At 43.5% G+C, this 24831-nt stretch overlaps 6 protein-coding genes across 6 annotated transcripts; all 6 read right to left on the reverse strand.

Moving 5' to 3' along the window:
• Positions 1 to 487: 487 nt before the first annotated feature.
• LOC117587679 (oleosin-B6) lies at positions 488 to 1261 on the reverse strand. The gene has a single exon (XM_034278570.1). It carries the CDS (start codon positions 1194 to 1196, stop codon positions 534 to 536), a length of 663 nt encoding a protein of 220 aa, XP_034134461.1. The 5' UTR covers positions 1197 to 1261; the 3' UTR covers positions 488 to 533.
• Positions 1262 to 3511: 2250 nt separating this feature from the next.
• Positions 3512 to 4138, reverse strand: LOC117587930 (vitelline membrane protein Vm26Aa). Its single transcript, XM_034278916.1, has one exon. It carries the CDS (start codon positions 4037 to 4039, stop codon positions 3602 to 3604), a length of 438 nt encoding a protein of 145 aa, XP_034134807.1. The 5' UTR covers positions 4040 to 4138; the 3' UTR covers positions 3512 to 3601.
• Positions 4139 to 11055: 6917 nt separating this feature from the next.
• Positions 11056 to 12591, reverse strand: LOC117587924 (extensin). The gene has a single exon (XM_034278911.1). It carries the CDS (start codon positions 12507 to 12509, stop codon positions 11121 to 11123), a length of 1389 nt encoding a protein of 462 aa, XP_034134802.1. The 5' UTR covers positions 12510 to 12591; the 3' UTR covers positions 11056 to 11120.
• A 1843-nt stretch (positions 12592 to 14434) lies between these two features.
• Positions 14435 to 17742, reverse strand: LOC117587898 (trithorax group protein osa). The gene is made up of 2 exons (XM_034278873.1): positions 17529 to 17742; positions 14435 to 17439 (listed from the first exon to the last, which is right to left on the reverse strand). Exon 2 carries the CDS (start codon positions 17356 to 17358, stop codon positions 14491 to 14493), a length of 2868 nt encoding a protein of 955 aa, XP_034134764.1. The 5' UTR covers positions 17359 to 17439; positions 17529 to 17742; the 3' UTR covers positions 14435 to 14490.
• A 2326-nt stretch (positions 17743 to 20068) lies between these two features.
• On the reverse strand, positions 20069 to 21284 carry LOC117587906 (mitochondrial uncoupling protein 4C-like). The gene is made up of 2 exons (XM_034278886.1): positions 20597 to 21284; positions 20069 to 20536 (listed from the first exon to the last, which is right to left on the reverse strand). The coding sequence occupies exons 1-2, from the start codon at positions 21249 to 21251 to the stop codon at positions 20181 to 20183; spliced, it is 1011 nt and encodes a 336-aa protein (XP_034134777.1). The 5' UTR covers positions 21252 to 21284; the 3' UTR covers positions 20069 to 20180.
• A 221-nt stretch (positions 21285 to 21505) lies between these two features.
• On the reverse strand, positions 21506 to 23098 carry LOC117587907 (mitochondrial uncoupling protein 4C-like). The gene has a single exon (XM_034278887.1). It carries the CDS (start codon positions 23035 to 23037, stop codon positions 22030 to 22032), a length of 1008 nt encoding a protein of 335 aa, XP_034134778.1. The 5' UTR covers positions 23038 to 23098; the 3' UTR covers positions 21506 to 22029.
• Positions 23099 to 24831: the final 1733 nt, after the last annotated feature.

A 24831-nucleotide genomic window follows, 5' to 3' on the forward strand; every position in this document is an offset into this window, starting at 1 on the left:
ATCTGAAAAGCAATTGATTGCAGATACATTCTGTGTGGTTTACATTTTTATATAAAGAAATAGCCAAAGCGAAAGATTTGTGAAAAATGTTTTTATATTTTCCAGATGTATAGAAACTACGAAAAAAATGTATATAATTATATCGTCTATCAGATTTTCATCAACGAAAATCTTGGGAAGATTTTCAGGAGAAATCTCTAGGGAATTGTGAGGAACCTAAGGGCCCAGAACTAGATAAATCATTTGGCTGTTGGGATTAAATATCAATATATCATGGATCCTTACGTCATGGTAAATACGGTAACCGATACGTGCCCTTTAAACAGTCAAAGATACTTATATTATAACCGTATCGATTAAAGAAGATAAAGACAGACTTATTTCCGCTTTTATTGCCCAACTTTTACACTGTTCGATCTCACATATTCGAGATCTCTGCACCACTTAATTGATTCCCTCCCGTAAATTCCGTACGAATAATTAATAATTCCCATTAAAATCTTTTTTTTTTATTAGTCAGTCATTTGTTTCTCTCAATAACTACAAGAGCTGGCAGCAGCACAAGGCACGGGCTTGATGACAGCCTCACAGGAGAAGACATAGTTCTTTGGGCATTCCGGCGAGGTGATGCCACTGGGAGCAGGGGGTGCAGGGGGAGCAGGGGGAGCAGCAGGAGGAGAATATGGAGCAGCACATGGAGCAGCCGGAGCGCTATACAGGGGAGCACTTGGAGCAGCAGGCGCGCTATATTGAGGCACTTGCGCCTTCTCTTCCTCCTGGTTGTAACTGCGAGCAAATCCACCGCCAAAGCCACCGCCAAATGATCCACCAAAACCTCCTCCAAATCCACCGCCGCCTCGACCAGGTCCGAATCTGCCAGGCCCAAAGCCTCCACCGCCAAACGAAGGGCGTCCGAACGGGGGCGGTCCAAACGAAGGCCCTCCAAATCCTCCACCAAAGTTATTCTCTACAATGACCTCCTGTACGATCTGCTGTTGTCTTCGCTCTCGCAGCAGTTCTGAATCCTCCTGATTAAGTCCCTCGAGCAGCGACTGCGGCGTGTAGAGGCGGACGGGTATGAAATGATAGAGCGGCAGGGGCAGGCTTCGCACACAGCGAGTGGTATAGCCCTGACATGGTGCCACACTGCAGCCAAACAGACAGAGCCCCCAGAAGAGAACCAGATACTTCCACATTCTCGGTTTGCTGATGGATTTACTCTTGCCGCGAGATGTAAACTGAGACTCCGGCGATTGGGGCGATGGTCAGTGGGTTTTTATGAATTTTCAGTGGAAAGTGCAATGCCATGCGAAAAGCGAAAGATAAAGAGAGACACTTGCAACAATGGGGACAAGGTGTGCTCCAGTGTGCACCATTCCATCCCTCAAATTGGGGTTAGTGGGTGGCACATATCTAGCGGAAAGAATGGAGTTCAAAGAGGGAGAAATGTGGCAAAATTCCAAAGAGCGGAAAACAGAGGCTAAAGATCGATCAAATTTACACAATTTTAGGGCAAACAACTAAAGATGGGAGCTGGAGAACGTCATGGCCATTAAAGTTCCTGCTATAAGAAGGTGCGTACACATCCTAATCATGCCCTGGTCGGAAACTTACTATTCTTAAAGCTTTCTGTTGCGCGAAACCTTATGTGCCACCTGAAACCCGAAGGTCAGCAATTGTTGCATTTGTTGTCGCCTGGTCTCCCGTCTGTTCATTCAACCAGTTGATTGGGATCTTGTACGGGATATCGTATTTCTTACACTGTTTGCACTTTTCCACTTTCCACTTACACAGTTCTCCCCTTTTTGCACGTGGATTTGGGTCGTGGATTTGGTGCGGCGGATGTGTTGCAATATGCCAAATAACTTTATATAATTAATTGTTGTTTGCTCTTTTTTGCAGCATTCACTTTTGGGGTTCAGAGACCCCGCACGAAAATAGGGATTAAATCATTTAATTCTGCTTAAAAAAGAAATAAATGCTTAGTAGATAATTTAAAGGTAAACCTGCTTGCGTTTTAGTTTATACGCTATTTAGGCAGAGTATATCAAATTGTTTTAGAAGACTGTAACTACGAATGCACACAGAAGACTAATATTTAAGCATATCTAAACTTTCTTTAGTTTTTTCTATTGTTTGGGATCTATAAAAATGGGTTTACTCGACAAAATATGACTTCTTATTTCCACAAAGAAACAACCCTATTTATTCTGATAGAGTTGGGGCATTAAAATTGTCTCAGTTTTTAAAGTCAAAACTTCTTTCAAAGCTTACAATTTTCGAGACGATAAGCTAAAACCACAAAATTGGGTACACTTGTAGATGCATTTATTCGCTTTTTTATTTTTGTTTACATTACAATCAGATGCGAGCTACTTAAGTTAAGTGAAACCTACCTCTAAAAAAGGCTTAACAAAAAATACCAGTTTTTAGAGATTCATAATAAAAAGTTCTGGCATTTCAAAGCTTCATATCTTTCAGAAAATCTTGGATTGGTACATACAGATGTTTTCAATAAAATATTAGTTTCGCACCTCATCACTTTCACAACTATTTTGGAGACCCTTACGGTCTTCCGAATTGACCAAGCGATCGATACCTTTTTGGAAAGCCTGAAATGTACACATTAGAAACAGGGTGCAAGTATAAACAAAAAAAATAATAATAAATCAAATCAATTAAAAAAGTTTAATTTACAAATTGAATATTTTGACGGAAGAAATGTTTGAGTATGGCGGTACTTTTGGAGGAGACTTATAAATTAGACTAGAAACTAAAATCAGGAGGCATAATGGAATTCAAAACTAAGTAGTGAAGCGATCTAACTGTTATATTTAACCGTTTCAACTAAAGGAAGAGCCCTTAGAAATTATTTTTATGCGAAGAAATTGTCTATTAGTAGATGGTGTAGATGGTCGAAGATGGCTGAAGTCAATTAGTTGCAAGAGGTCCCAGGAAGATACGCGTTTGAGAATTAAAGCACAAGGGTAGACGACTCATGTTTAGATAAATATGGACCTGTGGCATGTGGCACAGTGCCATAATACTTTTGACTGATGAGTGTCAGTAGAAAATAATGATATTTATTATATAAATATAATTAGTTGAAATTGCTTTCTGTAAAAGCTGCTCACACCCAACAGATTGCCATTATTATTTTGTATTTTAGTTACATACATATGACATACATACATACATACATACATACATATATACATACATATGTACAATATCCCCAATTGTTCAATAATAAACCTAAGGTAACACAGTAAGGAAATTCAGACAGAAATATCTCTTCAGAAATGAGGGTGGGAAGAGCATTCACGTTTCTACTGATTCACTGTGTTATTCAGTGCCAAATGTCAAATGGATGTTCTACTGTAGGGACTGTAATTTTCTGGTTCTGTTAATGGATGCATAAAGGAACCATGTTTGGGGGGAATAAATAGACTATTTTACATTAAGTTTTTTTTTGTGGTTTTAATTTTTGCAATAAATATTTTTTTTGTCATTTTCTGAAAACCTGGCAAAAGATTTTTGTGTGTTTAGTTCGACAGTCGTATTCGTGTTCCATTAATGGGATCGATCCTTTGATCGATCCTCAGTACTGGTAGCCATTGAACTGCTGGGGCACATAGGCGCTGTAGAGCTGCTGCTGGTGCTGGGGCACGCCATAGTTGGGTGCGACATAGGTGGCCACCGGGGCGGAGTATGCACCAGCGGATCCGTAGCTAGGTGCGGGGGCACTGCATGGGACTGGGGCAAGGTTGGGCTGGCAGCTGAACAGGTAGTTCTTGGGGCAGGGTGGGGCAGGGATGCTGGAGCCACCATAGCTGCCGCCGCTGGAGCTGCCACCGTAGGCAGACTTGCGCAGACGGGTCAGATCGCCGTAGCCCTGGTTGGTGATGCCCTCAACCTCGCCATCCTGAGCAGACAGGGAGACGGTGGAGCCGCTGGTGGCCGAAGATCCAACATTGGTGGGTGTGGCCAGAGCGGTGGCAGCCAGAGCGAGGAGAGCGAAGCACACGAAGGAGTTCATCTTGATTGAAGATTTGGTGATTGAAGATTGAAGCTGGAAGCTGAAGAAAAGCTGGTTGGAGCTGTTGGAAGTGACCAAAGGTGACTGATGCCTTTCTCCATCGATTCCCTAGTTTATATAGACACTGGAATCTGTCTAGTCGGCAGTAAGTGGCTTGAACTAATTCTTTCACATTTCTTCATAGGGTATTTTTCTGCTCCATCAGCGCCAATTCTCCACAAAATATTTACCGCTGACTTTTAGCTTTTTGCGGTAATTTTGTTGTATGAAAATTACGTTTAGGTTCGCTAAAATGTACAAACATTTCAGAAATTCTGGTGCACAGCTGTACAGGGGTGTGGGTGGGAGTAAGAAGAGTGAGTGGGGGAGGGTACGGGTAAGCGGCCTGGTTACAAGCCACAAATGTTGCGAAATATTAAGAACTTGTTCCATAAGAAGTAGAACACATGTCATTTATGCAATGTCTCAGGTTTTTGGGGACTTGGTATAATAATAAATATTCTAATCGTATTTATTCGATAGAAATATTCATTAAATTCTATTAAAATGCTGTCTTAAATGCCTTTCTCCCGTTAGCAAAGGGTAAAATATCTCAATTCTAATCTATGTTAAATTACTCACTTTTTTGTTAGCTTGCTTCCGCTTTCGCTCTCTTTGGCTCGAGAGCACCCGAAAGTCGTTTTTACAGCGAAGAATCGGAGCGCGATCCGAAGTTGTGGGAGAGTGTGGCGAACCAACAGAGGATGCAGGCGCAACTCGAACCGCAGTTTTTATTGTACAACAACAGACACAAATGATCGAAAAAGGAGAATAGCAAGCGGTTGTTTGGGTGCTCCAAGCAATGCGAGGCTCGATCAAGTGAAAGGGTTACTCCAAGCGGAGGATGTGCTCCCCACACATTAGACCACATGCAAACACACGATAGTCAAATGATTACGGCATAAATGATGCCCGCGGCGAACAAGCGCAGCTTCAATGCAACATACTTACAATGCAACAACAGCGAACACGAAACGCGAGCGAAATGGAAGCCCAAACACTTGCTCCACGAATAAGTTGCAGTTTCCCACCTGGGGATGGTGCACGATTTCGACACAAACACAAATTAGCTACACGAAGATTTACGCATGAAATTTACACGGCGGAGAGAACGAAACCACGTGTTGCTGATGCGAGCGAGTTAGACAACAAACGCACTAGAACCGATTTGCACGGCAAACAATAACGACGTCGAACATGTTCGAGGCGCAGGAAGGAAGAACGGAAGAAGCTGTAGAACCCAAGAGCGTGGCTGCTGCAAAACTGCAATTAACGAAAACATCCCACCTGCACTTAATCTTGTTTATCTAAAATCATTATTACATGCTAGGAGTAACGCGAAAACGGAATAGACATAAATATGCGCAAGGTATAAGAGCGACGCGGAAAACTTAACTAGATAAAAATGGCGGCAATACATATGTATGTACGTACATACTGTCATAAGATAAACTTTTTAGTTTCCTAAGATACTTCAATCAAACGTGGGCTATTAATATTAGAAATTTATTAAAATGTATCGCTTTTCCAAAACAAATTTTAATTCAGATAAATTGTGCATACAGCTGGCATTTAAAATGCGATACAATTGGGCTCTTAATGCTCAACAATAGCCCACCATCGTTTTATGTATTGCTTCTTTGGCAGAACATCAGACTGAAAGACAAATGAAGTATGTTCATAAGCTCCACTTGTTGTACCCAATAGCAGAGTTTCTTTTTGAAGCTTCTGAGACAGATTAAGCTCCCAACTTGAGTGCTGTAATTAGATTTTGAGTTTTCAATGCATTTTCTCTTGGAAAATTCCTTTGCAATGCTCCCACACTTTCTCCTCCTCTAGAAGCCAGTTGAAAATGCAATCAAATGCCAACGACTCACATATACAGACGGAATGGGTTGGAAATTCGTTACGTATAGCAAATGCAACATACATAAATAAACGAAAATTAAATATAAAAATTCAAGAATATACAAACGAAAATTAAATATAAAACAAATGAAAATGTTCTCCCAAAATATGTTTCTCAAAATATACACCGAAAGCAATTATACATACATATGTACATACTATGTTCATAAATACATACATAAACATATGTACGTACATTTGCATGTACGTATTTGTACATTAATACATATTATCGTACATGAATATGTAAGGAGAGACAGACGGTCTCACAGTGGCAAACCACTCGACGATCGAGTCAACAGAGGCTCCGAGCAGCAAACAAAACTCACTCCACAAATATGCGGCAGACAGACGGTTTTTCGGACTCCCCTCTTGGGGTTCGTCACTCGCACAGTTCAACGCCTCGACTGGCACATGGCAGAGGATATGTGGATATGGTATATCGAAATTATAATACACTTTTAAAAGAGAGTTTTTAGGCATTTTCAAAGCAAGAATATTTACAAAACTCATTTGAAAGGATCTTTCTTCATACAAAAATTGAGGGACTATAAATGAATGATGGAGAATTCACCTAAAATGATTAATAGAATAATTATTTAATAACTTTTTTTCATAATTGAAGATCTAGAACCGAATTATAATATGGAACAAAGAATTGAATCAAATTACACAATTTTTTTCCTACAGAACTCTCACATAAAATGACATTTTAAATAAATTTCCCATTTAATATTATAATCTTTGAACTCTTTCATCGTGTGTAGAGTAAAATAACTTCATGTCTTCATCTGGCAAGATCCTCACTTTACAGCAACATTGGCGCTATTTTTGTGAGGGCCCCCGCATGTGGTGGTTGCAAGTGCCACAGCCCCAGGCCTTTGCAACTCAAGAGAAAGATACAAACTGCAGATACTACCAGAAAGAGAGATAGATGTTTCTGCGTTTTGTTGTTTATGTTCTGTTAAATTTTTTATGATCATGGCACTTGGGCTCCTCCCATCCCCACTAAATTATGCTCAACAGCAACTGGGTGTCGGCGTCGGCAGCTCTCGACTCTTGAGTTCTGAGAAAATCTGTGTGAGGTAGTTTTTTCAACTCATGTTTTCCTGATGCCTGATATCTGATCGGATCTGAAACGGTTCTTTGCTGGTTGATCACTTAATCCAGATTTAAAATATAATTATGCACTCGAATATGCTTGTAATTGGTTCGGCCATTGCCTGCGATCGATCATTTTGGTTGGGTATTAAGTGGAGAGAAAATTGTAGTGGAGTTTAAAAGACTATCAAGATGTTCTTCTGATCAAATTTTCTTAAATTTTCATGGAGTTTATCTTTTCCAGTGGACCCTTTCTTTGAACGGTAGCATTTGCAATGGGTTTTCTTTGAGTTACAAATCTCAACAAAATCCTAGTTTAATGGGAAAATTTCTCATTTATGTAGAATGAAATTATGAATCAAACTCAGTTATTTCAATTAAAAATCTTTTAACAGAAATCTTTCTGGTTATTTTCCTTCTAAAAATACTTTTATTCAACTCTGTTTGTAAGAACCTCTTGCCCTGTGACTCGATTATGAATTCATGAAAAGATATGAATGACCAATGGAATATATTTTCTTCAGTTAGAATAATCATTTAAGGCGCACTTTTTTATGGCACTTTCTTTAGCTATTTCCTCACTTATTTGCTACCAACTGAATGCCTCAAAATTGTATTCGCCTCAGACAATCATTCGGCAATTGAACTACTCTCGTTTCACCCTCACATATCACTTCTTTGATCTATCCACTCTGGTGCAACTCCTTTCGCACATACAGCACTTGATCTGTTTGACTGCTGCTACAACGATTACGACATAGACTTGCTGCCCCGTGGCTAATTTATTAACCATATTTCTCGCTCACTCAACAAGCGATTAGACCAGAGATTATGTAAACCAACAGAGCGTCATGCACAGACACACACAGGCAGGCGTAAGGGGGGAGTTGTGCAAATGTGGGGCGATGCGAAGTGATGATCGTTGGGTGAAAGAAGACAAGTGCCGGAGAAGTGCGTGCGTGCCACATGCAAAGTGGAGTCGGCACAGACAGACAGCCGAGTGGAGTCATGGACGATGACCAGCAGCAGCGGCAGTTTGGGGTAGCCGCTGGGAAGAAGGCGAAGCGCCAAGGCTGCATTCACTTTCACTTGGTCATGGTCATGGTCATGGAGATGGAGATGGAGATGGGAATGGGGTTGGCCAGGGTCTATCTCTCTATATTATTATCACATTTCACAGAACTCGCCCTGATGGCAGCCCGCATAAGGCAGGCAGGCAATCCTCTAGTTGCTGGTTTATCTTGAATGCAATTTGTTCTGGAATTTGAATTTGAAAATGAAAACAAAGGAACAGTGCCAAGAGGCAGGCAGGCCAGCGACCAACTGACTTACTCCCGGGGTTTATTTCTTCTTTTCTGCCCCCGACCATGTTCTTTGCCACATGCGATAGTCTGGCACACACTTACAGTCGATTTGTGGTATGCCACATGTTGATAAGTCGAACGGAAATCGTTTCTCGCTTGCACACAACTGTACAAACAGTCGGTGGCGGGATCGGTAACGGAATGTTGGCGATTGGAGGGTATGGATCGCTTTTGCAGATACAATTCGGTGCGATTCGAAAATCGTTTGGGGCAGTGGAAATGTTTGTACAAATAAATATGGGCTATGTCTGGAATACCAAACAGAAAATAAATATATGTACACATGTATCTTGAGCAGTTAAGAACAAGTTAAACAGTATGTTGAAGAAAACAATTGAACAACGAATTTCCAATGAATTACATTCCTGATATTTGTTTATGGGGATTATGTGTTGATAATGCTTGAGCATGGCAAATATCTTCCACAGTTTTGGCTGGAGATAAAAGATTAAATGGTTCCTATGAGATCTCAGTATTTGTTGATCCATATCAACCCTTATTTATCAACCCAATTAATTTGTTTGTACGTACATTTTTTATTTATAGACTAGCATATACATAAAAATCTCTTTTAACAAAGAGCAGTATTTCGCCTTATTCATTATTTTAAAGCTGACCCCCTTTGTGGGGGCGGAATACCACCAAAATGCATTCGGTTTCTCACTCTTGTATTTAACGCGATTCTCAGACTAGACCACTTTCCAGGTCAATGGAAATGTGCAGAGATCATTATGATCCTAAAGCCAAACAAAATAGAAACGGAATTGACATCATACCGTCCCATTAGTCTGTTGACAATGTTCTCGAAAGTGTTTGAACAAATACTATTGAAGAGAATGTTGCCAATTTTGGTCGAACTTTCCATCATTCCTGAATACCAATTCGGATTCAGGAGAGGTCACGGGACCCCTGAGCAATGTCACAGGGTTATTAATGATATATGCTCGGCATTTGAAAACCAAAAATACTGCACTGCTGCATCGAGTCTGGCACAAAGGTTTGCTGTACAAGATAAAGAAATGTCTACCTGGTCCGTACTATTTATTAATCAAATCATATCTGGCTAAAAGATGCTTTTACGTGCAGCAGAAAACCGATACATCATCACTACTTCTCATCAACGCAGGCGTCCCACAAGGATGCGTTTTGGGACCAATTCTCTACACCCAAACAACTGCACTGTTGCTGATGATACAGCCGTTTAAGCCACAAGCACGTCCATAAATGAAGCTTCCGAACTCCTGCAGAGTGAGCTAAGCCTAATTGAAGACTGGTTCCTTCGATGGAACATTAGAATCAACTCCCTGAAATCCGTCCAAATAATGTTTTCATTAAGACCAGGCAGCTGCCCAATTGTTAAACTTGACGGCACACCAGTTCCACAAAGTACCTGTGTGAAGTATCTCGGCTTGCATCTCGACCGCAGATTAACATGGAAAACCCACATTAAAGCAAAATGTCAACAACTCAGACTTAAAACACTAAAAGTGTCCTGGTTGATAAGTCGAAAATCAGAAACCAAACAAAATTCGCCCCTACAAATCCATACTAAAGCCTGTTTGGACCTACGCTATACAGCTCTGGGGGACTGCTAGCAACTGAAATATTGAGATACTTCAGCGTTACCAATCAAAAACTTTGCGACACATTGTCAATGCATTGCAAATGCACAAAGATCTGAATATTCCAACAATTAAATAAGAAATAAATAAAACTAGTAAGAAATACATCGACAGACTCCACAACCACGAAAATAATTTAGCCTTAAGTCTATTAGACAATAGCTTAACAGTAAGAAGACTGAAAAGATACCGCATTCTCGATCTCCCAGATAGATAAGTGCAACAAACTGTAAAGATGTTATATATACTAGCAGGGCTCATTGGAAAACTGACATTTCTGTTAATTTAATATTAATTATACAATTAACTTATTGTTTAAACAGACGAGAGAGAACAAAAATAAACTTGTAATGCAAAATTTAGTGGCTCTAGCTTTACCAGTCTCTGAGATGCAGGCGCTCAACAAGACGGACGGACAAACGGACAGACAGACATAGCTATATCGACTCGGCTACTGATGCTGATCAAGAATATATATACTTTGAGGGGTCGGAAAAGATTCCTTCTGTGCGTTACATTTATACTATTACTATTTACTCTTGGAGTACCGGGTATAAAAGTATAACTTTTTTGACAATATTAATATATGCCAATATTAACATATGTAAAAATGTTTCTCTTTTGAAAAAATCTGAAAAGTTACAACAAATAAATAGATACTTTAAAGACTTTTCTTTCAGTTGGGGAAACCATTGGAAAATCTGCCATTGAAAACAACAATTGATAATCATAATCACTAAAAATGCACCCTACCGCTGAAACCAATCAATCAAACGCAATTCATCAATCAACAATCATGTAGAGTTATTAATAAATACATAAATCAATCAATTGTTACTTAAAAAGCATATCTCAAAGCAGATTCTACTCGTACACCTATGACATATTCATACATATATGCGCCATACTTGATCAGCAATCGTTCCCTTGGCAATTATGGAACCCATTTCTATGCCCTTACCCAAAAATAAGTGATAAACAATCAGTCCACAAATCATTAGATGCATTTTATTTACAGGAATTGTCAGCGTATAAAGATCTATGGGACTATAATCGGTTCTGTGCGGCCAAACCCAGCCGATAGTTGTATTCCTCAAAGAGTTCGGGGGCCACGCGGTACGGTTGATCGATGAGCGAGAGTCGTATGGGATTCTCACAGCTGGGCGTGGCATAGCCAGGTGATTGAGGGGCAGGTGCAGCATAGACCGGAGGAGGTGCGTAAGCCTGAGGAGCGACTGGTGCTGGGGCGTAGATCGGAGGAGCAGGAGCATAGGCAGGTGCCGGTGGAGGTGCCGCTGGTTGCGCCCCATAGTTATAGACAGGCACGCCCCAAATTGGGAGATAGCTGCCGCAGGGCGTGGCCGAGGGTGGTGCTGCTGCGTATGAGGGCGGCACTACAGGCGTTGGCACCTCATACACCGGAGGCGCTGGCGGCGTTGGCGCCTCATAAACAGGAGCCGCTTGCGGTGTTGGCGCTTCATAGACCGGAGGCGAGGGCTGACTGTTGTAGCTCTGCTCATCAAGCTGCAGCTTTGTGGCAACCTCTGTCCTAGATGCTGGTGGGGCAGACACATAGATGATGGGCTGATAGACAATCTGCGGTGGCTGAGCGGCATTATAGCTGCTGGCAGGCTGGGAATAGTCCGACACTTTGCTGTAGCTGTCGGGTGTGGCAGCAGGCTGTTCGTAGCTGCCTGCAGGAGGAGCTGGTGCATCGTAACCGGGAGCAGGCGCCTCATAGCTGGAAGGAGGAGCTTCAGGAGCATCATAGCTAGGAGCAGGCGCCTCATACTGAGGTGCCGGAGCCTCATAGCTGGCAGGAGGGGCCGCAGGAGCATCATAGCTGCCAGCAGGAGCCACGACTGGAGCCACATAGCCCGCATCGCCATCGCCAGGACCATTATACTCGGCATTCGGCTTGGCATAGCCATCCTCCCCGCCATAGCCAGGGGTCGGAGCAGGTGCCAAATAATTAACCTGCGGCTGCTGTCCACAGTTGCCACGGCACAGTCCGCCACAGTTCCCCAGCGGATTGCCGAACAGATCCGGCATCTTCTTGAACAATTTCATTTGCTTAAACGGATCCAAGTCCTGCAGCTGCAGGCCATTGCCATTGCAATTTGTTTGAGGTTGAACAATAGGCGCCACAGCTGGAAACACTACATTGTTGTTGTTGTTGTTGTAATTGTTGTTGCAACTGTTGCAATTATTCTGCCCAAAGAGATCATCCCACCATTTGAGCAGCGATCGATTTGTGCGCTTCAGTGCATCATTGGGACCCACCGAGGAGCCAGCATCGGCCATCAGATAGTACTGAGCTTCGCCTGGAGCGGCAATCCTATTCGTTGGCACATCCCGCAGCTGCTGAATGGCTTGGCAGATGGCCAGGGTACAGCAGAGTAGCACCAAAATTGCTGTTGGGGATCTGCTCATCATTTTGAAGCTTCTTTTGGACGGCCCCCCGAGTGTAACTTTAACCTCGCGTCGCGAACTGTCAACTGCAACTACTGCCAGTGGCTACCATTCCATTTGGAGAGAGGTAGAACAGTAGGGAATATAATTGCAAGGTCAGCAGTGGATGATGCACTGCCTTGGACAAGGGTATGCCACTTTGAATGGTGGATTTGTGGGTGCATTGTTGAGCCTCCTTTTAATTGGTATTAATTTGTATCTTTTTACATTTTTGATACATCTATTTCTATGTAGCTGTAATACATTTTTAGATATTTTGTATTACCCATTTTTAGTTTCATTTACTAAATATATTTATATAATTTAGTTTTTAATGAATTTTGTTCTTTATTCTTAAAAATAGATCTCCTCGAATATTGTAAGATTAACCACATATAATTATTCTTTAAGAATTCCTTAGCTTGATTATAAATTAGGTGATTTGGTCTTTGATGCATTTTGATTTTGATTTTAAAGAGCATTTATAATTCTTCTTGGCCCCTATTTCTGTCCACAACATAATGAGTACGCTTGGTATGAGGAAGTTCCCTGCTTACCTCTCATATTTCGCAAGCCCCCTGAAAAGAGTAACCCACTTAATAATAGAAGCCGCAGCAACCCACCCAATCCGAGGCACACACACACAGCTGGTGCGTTCCCAATTCGAATCCCAGACTCAAGTCAAGATCCAACAACCTCCCTCCACACAATTCAAGTGGTTTTTTTGCTGCAGCAGTGCATTGACTCTAAGCATTATTATTTACTTGTATTTTCATTCATTTTTCCTTTTCTTTGCTTAACTTTTCTCTTTATGGTTTATTTAAATTGTTCTGTTACGTGCTCGAAATTGCTAATCGCCAGCTGGTGCTTGGGGCTTTGGTGGTTCCTGTTTGATCCGTGGAGCGTAGCTGTCGGTGTTGGCCATAAACACAAAACAGAAAAACACCAGCCATAAGCCATAAGCCATGGCCATAGGCGTAGCCAAACGGAAGTATACGGAGGTATATCCAGTAAAAGCCAGTAGGATAAATATATACTTTACTCTGTCTACATATATGTAGACAAGTATCTGCTGGCTATATAAAATACTTCCTTAAGTGGCTTTGGCCATTGGCTTTGCTTATTCATCCAACGGCCTTTTGTTAAACGTTTTCGGAGCTGGGCAATGGGCATTGATGGATAGACATGCGAGTGGGAAATATTTATTTACAAAATAAATATGTTGTGGATATACGGTTAAAGAAAGATATTTACAGTTGGCACACAGATGGGATTTCTGCCTAAATCTACAAATGTTCCTTATATTTACATATATACTACAAGTCTCTCTTTAAGCTCGCATCAATCCCCAAGTCCCATTTCAATCTCCTATCAAACGTTTTGAGAAACGGGGAATGGTAGGGGGATCTTTGGGGTAACTGACGAAAAAGTTTTGAAGAAGTTTCCGTCTCAATGTACAAGTCTTCCTTCCATATCCTATAAATCCCCCAAGTCTCTCTATGATTTCCAATGAATCCCCAAGACTCTCTTTTAAGCTCCTAGCCGTAGTTAAAGGAAATTTGTTTGGGTAAATGCCATAAATTTCAATCCTTTCTTTGAGGGTTTCCTTCACCTCAAGACTCAAATTCGAATAGCAAAGAAAATGTAGAAAAACTTCTAGACTAATTGCAGAAAATTGCCAGAAATATTTCCATAAAGTGCCACCCAAAATACTCACCATAAGAAACCCCCACTTCAACTGTCACAAAACTTACTTTTAATTAAAGACAAATATTAACGTTCCATCATTAAATTCCACACCATGTTCAGTGCCACGGAAAGTCCACTTAGATTCACGCAAAAGATTAAGGCTGCAAAGGTACATATACTCGTAAAAACGGTCTTGAAAAATGGAAGAAGAAAGTTCACAATTTATAAATTAAATTTGTTTTATTCATAGAAGTAAACAAAAATGGGGAGTAAAGTTCTAGAGCTGCTGCAGATACTTTCGCTTCTGGTTAATTCCCTTATTGAGCCGCGAATTGTGGCGTTTGCGCTTCTCCGCCTTCAATGAACTTTCGGTATTTCCCTGCTCATCCGACTTGAGACTCTCCTCGGCCTTGTTCATGAGATCCTTGGCAGTTAGCTTGCCCAGGGGTATGGATTCGAGGGAGGCACCGACAGAAGCATCAGCCTCGCTGGAGGCTGCCGGTGTGGACTCCACATGATCTTCATCCTCCTCCTCATCCTCCTCCTCCTCGTGTTCATCCTCTTCTGCCGTTGCGGAGAGGGCAGCCCCCAAACTAGGCTCCGATGAGGCAGTGCTCGGTGCCGCTGTCGGTGTGCTGCTGGAAAAGTTTAGTTTTCCCGACTTTTCCGTGGATTGCTGCAGAGTAGAGCCCACGGGTGGTGCCTCTGTTGTTGTCGGTGGGGGTGTGGAACTGTCAAACTGGAAAATTCGCTGGAAACCATTCTTATGGGGCTGTGGCGTGGTGGGCGCTCCAGCGCCGAGAATTCTGTTGAATGGATTGAACGGATTCAGGCCGCCAAATGGTCCAAATGGATTCAGGCCCAAGCCGAAGCCAGCACCGACCTGAGGACCGGCCAGGCCAAAGGGGCTGCCCACTTGGGCCCCCATGTTCATGTTGAATCCAGGGTTGGGATTATTAGTCATCTGTGGTGCCATTCCAAAGGGATTGCCAACCTGTGGAGTGCTTCCAAAGGGACTACCAACCTGTTGATTTGCTACAAAGGGACTGCCAACTTGTTGATTCGCTCCAAAGGGACTGCCACCCTGCTGCTGCGCTCCGAAGGGACTGCCAACTTGTTGATTCGCTCCAAAGGGACTGCCACCCTGCTGCTGCGCTCCGAAGGGACTGCCAACCTGTTGATTCGCTCCAAAGGGACTGCCACCCTGCTGATTGGCTCCGAAGGGACTGCCCACCTGCTGATTCGCTCCAAAGGGACTGCCACCTTGCTGATTGGCTCCGAAGGGGCTGCCAACCTGCTGATTGGCTCCGAAGGGGCTGCCAACCTGCTGATTCGCTCCGAAAGGACTGGCACTTTGCTGATTGGCTCCGAAGGGACTGCCCACCTGCTGATGCGCTCCAAAAGGACTGCCAACCTGCTGATTAGCTCCATAGGCGCTGCCCATGCCATACGGACTTGCCACTTGCTGATTTACACCATATGACGATCCATAGGGACTGGGACCAGGCATCTCATTGCCACAGGAGCTTGCCACTCTATTGGGTAGGGCCAGATAATGTGTGGGCTGCTGATCGTAGCAGGGCATGGCTATGATCACGGGCTGAAAGCTGGGACATACAGTGCTGAAGCTTACACCAGTATCCGCTGGACATTGTCGTGGCACAATCGGAGAGTTGCAGCCGTTGCAGTAGGAGTTGTAGGCAGTTGGTGCGGATTCCAGGTTTGACGGAGGCAGCTCTGGCCTGGCATATGCAGGCGGTGGCGGAGGCAATGTGGGCGGTGTCTGAGGTTCTGCGGCTTGGCCGTAGAATGGCTGATAGCTTTGACCCACCAGAGGTTCGCTGGGTTCTGCAGGTCGCATTGATTGGACTCGCTCGAGCTGTGGTGTCCTTAGGGGTGCCCTTTGGGCTGCAGCTCCTACTGTTGGTCCTGCTGCTAAGCCTTCTATTTGCTGTGGTGCCAAACTACTATAGAACGATCTCATTACCGGATCATCGTGCGGGTCACCCACTGGGGCAGGTGGCAACCAAACCATTTGCGGCTCTGCCAAATCCTGCTGCTGGCGCTGCTGCATCGGCGGCTCTGGCATGCCTCCACGATAATGCTGTCTGAATTCCTCCGGCTGGAAACCCACTCTGGGCACACCCAACACATCCGCATTCAGCCCAGGCTGATGGCGACCTCCTACCACTGGCGGCGTCTTGTACTGCTGTCCCTGTGCCTGCGCTGCTTTTGTAGCTGGCGCCGACTTCGGAGCTGCTGCAGAATTATATGCAGTGGGCGTGGCCGTTGGGCCTGCGCCTGCATTACCTCCGTATTGAAGTGCTGACGGGCTGCCTGGATTTGGGCGAAGAACTGCTGGCAAGCCATATGACTGCGCTGCAGATGCAGCCGCAGGGGGAGCCACGGATCCGCCAGGGTAGCCAAATTGTTGTTGAGGATTGTGGGGCTGCTGTCGAGCATTGAAGGACTGCTGTGGAGGTCGCTGTGCGTATTGGAGCTGCTGCTGAGGAGCATTTTGGGGCTGCTGCTGAGGCTTTGGGAACTCCTCCTGCTGCGGCCGCTGCTTCTGGTATGTCGTCGCTGGCGTTTCCCTTCTGGGCTCCTCATATTGCTGTTGGCCTGGAAATAACCCGCCTCCAAAGACGGGAAACGACGGAAAGGTGTGCGCAACTGGTGCTGCTTGTGGCTGATACGTTGGTGCCGCTGCGGCTGGTGTCTGCTTTGGGTAGGGAAACTCGTGGGGTGCGGGCTGCTCGGCTTGTCCAGTTCCACCTGCAAAATCATTGCCTTTGCACATGTAGTAGAGCTCTCCGTGGGCGCCGCCGGGCTTAAATTCCACGCAACTTTGTTTGTTTTCATCACCGAAATTCTCACCCTTGCACATGTAGTAGGGCTCCTCCAGTGGACCACTTGGCTTGATCTCCACGCAAATGGTGGTGAGAGTTCGCTTGGAGCGGTGGTGAGGCAGCTCCTTCTTTTGAGTCACAGGAAAGGTAACTGCCGCATTCTGGGCCTCAGTTTCAGCGGAGACTTCCACTGCAGGCAGCCTTATAGTTCGTTCTTCAGCTGCCCAAACCCCATGGAGCCCAAAGACCAGCCATAACCACAGCAAAGTCTTCCCGTGGTGTGAATATCTATCCATTTTCTTCCGCTTACTAACTTCCGTTTGCAGCTTGAGAGCTCTTTTATATACTTTAGAGCTGTCTTTCCTCTCCTCTTTTTTCTGGAACAGAATCGTTTGGCAATTGTTTGAATCTCTCTCTGTCTCCTCTATATTCAAAGTTCTACGTCCACCCACCACGTTCTTCTTACCCAATAGAGTTCTTCGTAGTTGTCTTGCCCAATTGCTGATTTTCTTTGATTGAATGTTCCTTCTCCTCCTTTTCTGCTGGGGTTTTTTCTCGTTTATGGCACTGGGCTACTCGTAATTTGAGTTTCTTTCGCTTGCAAATCACATGACTGAATAAATACGAATGCAACGTCTACCGGAGCGAAGAGGTTTTTTCTTTGAATAGGGAATACGCTGCTGGAATGTAAAGTTGTGTGACAATTTCGATGGTTTTGGGATTGATTTGGTAGGATCTTTATGCCGTTTATTTGAAGATCTAATACCTTTTTAAACAATATTCTTTGTAGTTTCAATGGGGAGGAATTTTCTTTCACTGGGTTAAAGAAAACTAAGAAATTCAGCTTGTTTTTCACATCAATATATCCTGTCTGCATCTGCTCTCCTGCTTGATGAACTTTCCATATCATTCGAGTTGGTTCTCTCGCCTCTTCATTTTCTCAGCTAACACTTGATAATTTCTTATTAATATTCAAATCGTTTTAGCGTTTTTCTGGCCCCTATTCAATCACAAATAAATCGCTGTTAATTGATCACTAAAATTATCCTAATTCTGTCATTATTTAAGCTGCTTTTTAGCCATACATATTGGAACATTGTCAATTAGACATTTAAATTTGGATCTCTCATTCTTTTCAGCAATTTCTCATTAGAGTTCTCTTAGTATTCGCATTGCTTCTGTTCATTGCCCACTTAGAGCATTAATCATTCCTTTATGCCAAATTCTATATTTTCCAGCCACCAATTACCGCTGATCCTCGCAATTGTGATTTCGCGTGTGTTTGCAGTTCAAGAAACTTCTCCTCCGATTGCCAGCGCCTGAACAACAATCGAACTACAAAGTCAGCAAAAGAATTAAACCTAAAGTTCTGCCAGCAAAGAAAAAAAGAAGAAAGAACGAACCCAGAGCCGTCTGTGTTTTTTTTTTAGGAAAATGTTTGCATGGTGTTGAACATTAGCTATTAGCCGATAAATTGGTCATTGGGTCAGCGGGTGTTAGATTCCAATTCGCTGTTACTGACCTGACCCATAAAAGAAAACCCTATAAAGACGTGAAGTAAGAGAGGGAGAGAGAGAGGACAGCCACAAGGAGAGACATGGGGAAACGGAGTCGCACATGAAATGGCCGTAAAAAAAAATAGCAGCAAACATGAAACGAATGCAAAAACAAAACGAAACATGAGAACCACACGTGAGACCACCTCTTATAAAGAGTACGCCTCTCCCCACTCCACTGATGACTAACGAAAGAGCAATTAACCCATGCGAATGGGTGAATTAACTTACAAGGTGAAGTTGTCCGCTGTGGGGAGGACAACTTATTCACCACGCTCAAAGAGACAGCCGCTGGAAAGGGATGCAGATAGAGATATTGATGAAGAGACGTTACTACCTTGTAAGTAAATTCACCTTGCGCCATGCGTGTGCTTCAGAACTTGAAATGAACCCCCACAGAAACCGTCATTCTCCCCCATTCAATTTAACAAAAGTGCTAGAGACCTTTTGAAGTGGGGTAGGGGCAGAGGATTTACGCATTATGTCAGACATTTGTCACTTACTCAGCTACGGGGGAAGGCAGGCAATAGACTGAGTGGCTCCCGCTCAAGAAAGCGAAACGGGAACCGCACCCATGGACACCAGGAGGGGTTGTTGCCGCTGCTGCAACGCTGTAAAACATATGTATGTCGACAGGCAGGCAGGTCTACATTGAAGCGCTCTACATTCATTATCATTTGTTAATAATCAGGTTAAGCGCCCCGCCGTAGACAAGGGTGTGGTCGTACCTCCTTCTTCTTCCGTGCCAAAAAACGCCACACACACGTCTCTACCTTTGGCGGCTTATCACAAAATTTCTTTTATAGATAGCAACTATTAAATTGGGTTTGTTTTTTGCTTGCAAAATAGCAACATTAGTTGTTGGGTTATTTTTGCACTGGGCTAAACCCCTGAATTTTCTACCCAAAAAGTACCTCAATATGCAGCAAACATTTGACTCTTTTTGTAGGGAAATCACTTTGCGTTTCCTTTAAGATAAAACACTGAGTAAGTGGCATAAAATTAGCTAGCTGGGATGGAATGTCACCAAAGAGTCAATCTGTTGAGCAAGTAATTCCGTGAACAGCTGAGAAACCCTAAATGGAGTATGCAGAGTCCCAGATATTATATCTAAAATGGGGGAATTAATGAGGGATAATTCAAAGATCGTATTGCTCATATATTCATGATTAAGTTCATGATAAATCCATGATGGATCAATGAAACATAATGGATTCATGATTAATTCATGATAAATCTATGGAAGATCCATTAATATATTGGTCCCTGATGGATTCATGATTCATCACTAGACTGAAGATTCATCCCTAAAGGTCCATAAAAATATACATGATACGCCAGTAATAAATTTGAGATTTTCATGAGAAATTCTATAAAAATTGCATTAGGTTTCCATTCATTCAATTTCTCTCTTAATGCCAAGGCTATGTTACCCAATAACCCATAAGAATTTCCATCATTTCGGTTTATTTTAAAGTAGACTTTTCACAATTTGTATATGTCAACTTTTAAGTTACTCGAAGAAGCGCGAGATACTGAGTAAACTGAACATTTACCTGCACTCAAAAACCCGTTTGACCTTGCAACTTCCTGAGGTTCTCAAAGGTAAACCAAAACACCACCGACCAAGGACCAATGCGCACCCAGCAGGGTATAAAGCCCTTGTACATGGCCAAGGGACCCTCCTGGCTAATGAGCTTGTAATAGCAATCAAAGGCGTTCTTATAGTGCAGACCCTGACCAAATTGGTCCGTGGGTTGATTCATAATACGCGAATTCACCACATCCGTGGGTGTGCTCAGAGCACTGGCCGCAAAGCCCGCCGAGACAGAGGACAGAAATTGAATGAGCAGACCGTCGGGCATATGTAGCCAGGACATAAAGTGACGTTTGCTGAGGTCATAGCAGGCCGTGTCACCTGGGGAACAGATCGAAAATTAGAGGAAGTTGTAGTCTGAGATCTCTCTGAACAACTTACCAGCTGTCATTAGCATGGCGCGGGCACAGCTGGGACCACAGCCCTTCCACAACGAACGCAGGCCGCCATGCTGGTAGGCATCGCCCAGGGCCTGCCTCACATTGCTCACACGCGCCGGATACCCCAGCGCCCGAAGCCTGCCCTCCATTTGCCTGCGAATCAGGACAATGTCTAGAGGCTTGGCTATAAACTGGGAAGCACAACCAGCCAGACAGCCGGCACCAAAGCCACGGGACACTGTCAACACATCTTTGCCACTGGCCGGGTCCACATAGGACAATCTGCGACGCAGACAGTCATAGAACACCACACGCAAACCATTGAAGAACAGATTCCGGATGATCATGGCGGAGAGACCAGCATAGAGTCCACTCAAACCCTCCTCCCGAGCCATGCCCAGCGCAGTGCCGAACATGCCACGTCGCGGTTTACCCTGTCCGGACTTCTCTGGCGCCTCGCCCTGCAGGTGCAGACGGCTCTTGGTCACATCCATGGGATACGTGAAGAGTTCTGCACTTGTGGCACCCAAAAAGGTGTTGAAGTACATGGCAAGCAGACCGTCGAAGCGCTGCACCCTGGCCTCCTCCACAAGGGGAAAGGCCGGTGCGAAAAAATTACTGCGAATGTAAACCCTAGGACTACCATCACGGGCCATAGTTGCAAAGGAATTTCGAAATATATAAACTACAGGAACAACAAAGAGTGTAGCACGTATTTGGAAAGCAGGAACGTTGTTCTACAATTTGAATGACAATTTTAACAAATTACGAGCTGAGATGGGAAGATTGCTCACAGATTATGAGGATGAAAATACTTTTGAGAATTGTTTACGAGTATGAATTGTACAATTTTAATGAGAAAATATGAATACAATGATCCTCATCAGATGATCTTCTAATTTCCAGAGTAAAGTATGAACTCTGTGACACTTTTCTTGAAGTAATAACTGCCTATTTTGATGGCAATATGCAGCAGAATGTGAAGCACTTTTACGATCAAAACAAATGAAGATTCTCTTCCGTTTATACATTCCTCTGCTAACTTTTCCTATAGACTATAATGTGTACCCTCTTTGCGGGTATTTTTAATACGGTTTGGTTGAGACAATATGCACAAACCAAACCCACAAAGATCCTCTCCAGCATATCCTCTAAATTCCACAAATTTTTATGAGATTTCCAATCCAATTTTGATGGGAATAAAACGAAGAAAGTGAAGCGCTTTTACGATCACAAGAAATGACAATCCTCTCGAGTTTATGCCGCACTTTGCTCTCCAAATAATGATCTTTGAGGACACTTTTTAAGTTCACATCAAATGAAGATCCTCTTCAGTCTATACCACACGTTGCTCTCCAAATTATAATATTTCTAGTGGTTGCCGAGTCCTCTACAGTGATCACAATTCCTTCCATTAAAAAGTAGTTCCTGCCCTCAGAAACCCGCTTGTCCCTCCAGATCTCTTAAGAACTCCACAGACAACCAGAACAGCACCGAGAAGGGACCCAGACGAAACCAGCAGGGCAACAGGCCCTTGTACAATGCCAGGGGACCCTCCTCGCTGACAGTTTTTACCAAACAATGCATGGAGTTCCTGTAGGTGAGATTCTTGCCGGAGGCATCCGTTTGTTGATTCATCACCCGAGATTTGATGACATCGGCGGGATTGCTGAGCACACTGGCCGTCAGACCGGCACACATGGAGGAGAGGAAACGCAGACGCAGGCCATCGTCCAGATCGAGGAGATTCTTGAAGAAACGTTTGCTTAGATCGTAGGAGCCGACATCGCCGGCGGTCATGAGGCATGCGCGCAGGCAGCTCGGCGTGACGCCCTTCCACATGCGAATCAGGCCACCCTCACGGTAGATGCTCGTGAAGCCATCAAACAAGTTGGTGACACGCGGCTCCTTACCCATCAATCTGCGGCGACCCTCCGTCTGCATGCGCACCTTGACAATGTCAAAGGGATTGGCCATCGCCTGGGCAATGCAGCCAGCGACAAAGCCGCACGACAGCGCCGACGAGACGGACAGTGTTTCCTTATTATTTTCATCCACTTTGATGAATTTCCGCCGAAAGACATCGTAGAGCACCACCCTCATCGAGTTGAAGATCAAATTCCGCGCGACCATGGCCGAAAATCCGGCATACAGTGTCTGGGGGCCCTCGTTCTTCACGATACTTTTGAGCGTGGCCAAGGCATTGGGTACCTTGGCGCCCGTCTTCTTGGCCTCCTCACCCTCCACCTGCATGCGTGTCTTGGCCACATCCAATGGGTACACCCAGGACTCGGCGAAGTTGGCGCCCAGAAAGGTATTGAAATAAAGTTGTAGCACCGTTCGCACCGTCAGCGGTTCCGTGGTGGACACTGGCGGTAATGGCGGTCGCCTGTCCATTCGGTTGGACTTTAGTATCCAGTGTTTTAAAGGATCTTTGTCCATTCTTGAGAGTTACTTGGAATTTATTAGATGTTTACTATAATTTAACACACTATTTACTATTTTTTCTATGGTATATCTAATATTTTTTGTAGTGTTTGAAAAGCATTCTGGGATGGGAAATAAATAAAATAAATCTGGGAAATTTTTTAAAAATATTTTAGGACAGTTCTTGGCCCCCCACTGCTTTATCGATACCGAGAATCCAAAAACAAACAACGCGCCGAGTGCGAACACAACTGTACGCGACCTTGAGTCGAGTCTGCGGCTCGTGATCGAGACTGGAACCGAGACTGGCTGTCACCCTCATTCGTGTCATTATGGCTACCAAAACGGAATGTTTATGGGCAGATCTTTGGAATTTCACAGCTGTAATAACCATAAGTCCTTCACTGCCCTTCTACACCTTCAAAAATAATTGATTTAAGCTCTCCGACTCTAGCAACTAGCGAAAGCTAGGAAATCGTAGAGCGACTGCGACTAGCATTAGCATATTTTATTAAATGAATCAATCTCTCGTGCGCTTATCCGCTCCGCTCGTTGCCCCGCAGCCAAACGCATTTGAATTTGTCCGTTAGACATGGAAATAAAAAACAAAACACGCGCCTCAAATTACAGAAAGAGCGAGAGACAGCAAAGCGAGATGGGACGAGGGGCAGGGAGGCAGCCAAAGGCCAGTCACAAAAAAAAAGTTACAATAATAATATATGATTAATTGTACTGCTGATAAAAAGTTGTCGAGACGAGGCAGCCAGGCAGCCAGCTCTTTCATGAATCATTTTGATTTTCTCCAAAAATAGCAGAGAAGAAATAATACTAAGAGGGGGAAGCTATTGAGAAAGCGAAAGTGAAAGATGAACAGCGACGGATGAGCACATTCAGAAAAATATTTGTACATATTTTCACACATTTACAAAAAACCAAAAATTTGGGTCAATGTTTTGTGCTGTGGCAGAGGATGTAAGTAGATGCCACCAAAACGGCAGAACAAAATTATTGAAAGAAATGCCAGCTGCAAAAATTGGAGAGGAGGACGGAGACCCACGCATAAAATTAATAAATAAATATCTCTGTTTTATGTACTATAATATTTGTTGACCCCCAAATAATTGCGCACTTGCGTCAGGCGTTTCGCATTGAGAATGATTATGCAGCGATAAAAATAACTAGACAATTTGCATAGACCCAAACATGGGCACAGACACAGAGGCAGAGACGGAGCAATGTCTTATAAATTCATTGAAAGAAAACCATTAAAGCTGCAAAAGTACAAGCGGGGCGATAACAACACAGCCAGAGTTCAATGATCCATCAAATTATGAAGCAGAAAGAGAAGGTAAGCTGCAAAGCGACTGTTTCTAACCAAAAAGTGGGTAGAACAATGTCAATCAAAGAAAAGTTCATAAATGCTAAATCTGGCGATAAAAGCGCAAAAGGTCAATGAGCAGAGACCTGAAAGAAAGCAAATCAAAAGCAAGAGCAAACCAAAAAAATGCAAAGCAATCAATGTCAAGCCCAAGGAATCATCAACTTTTAAAGCCCTGGCGATATCAACTCATAATCATATCGAGAGCAGAACGGGAATAGGAATAGGAAAAGAAAAAATATATAAATTGAAAGCATTCACAAAGCGACAAAGAATCAACAATTTTTAGATATCACTTTAGATAACAAGGTCAAAAATCGATCGATTCTACAGCAGACCTGAAATACTTAATCGAACGAAAATTAAGTTAAATTAATTAAAAGCAAACCACAAAGAATCCGAAATTTTTAGGTAACATCTCAAAAGTTCAA

The sequence above is a fragment of the Drosophila guanche genome, unplaced genomic scaffold (assembly GCF_900245975.1).
Source record: "Drosophila guanche unplaced genomic scaffold, DGUA_6, whole genome shotgun sequence".
NCBI classification, from domain to species: Eukaryota; Metazoa; Arthropoda; class Insecta; order Diptera; family Drosophilidae; genus Drosophila; species Drosophila guanche.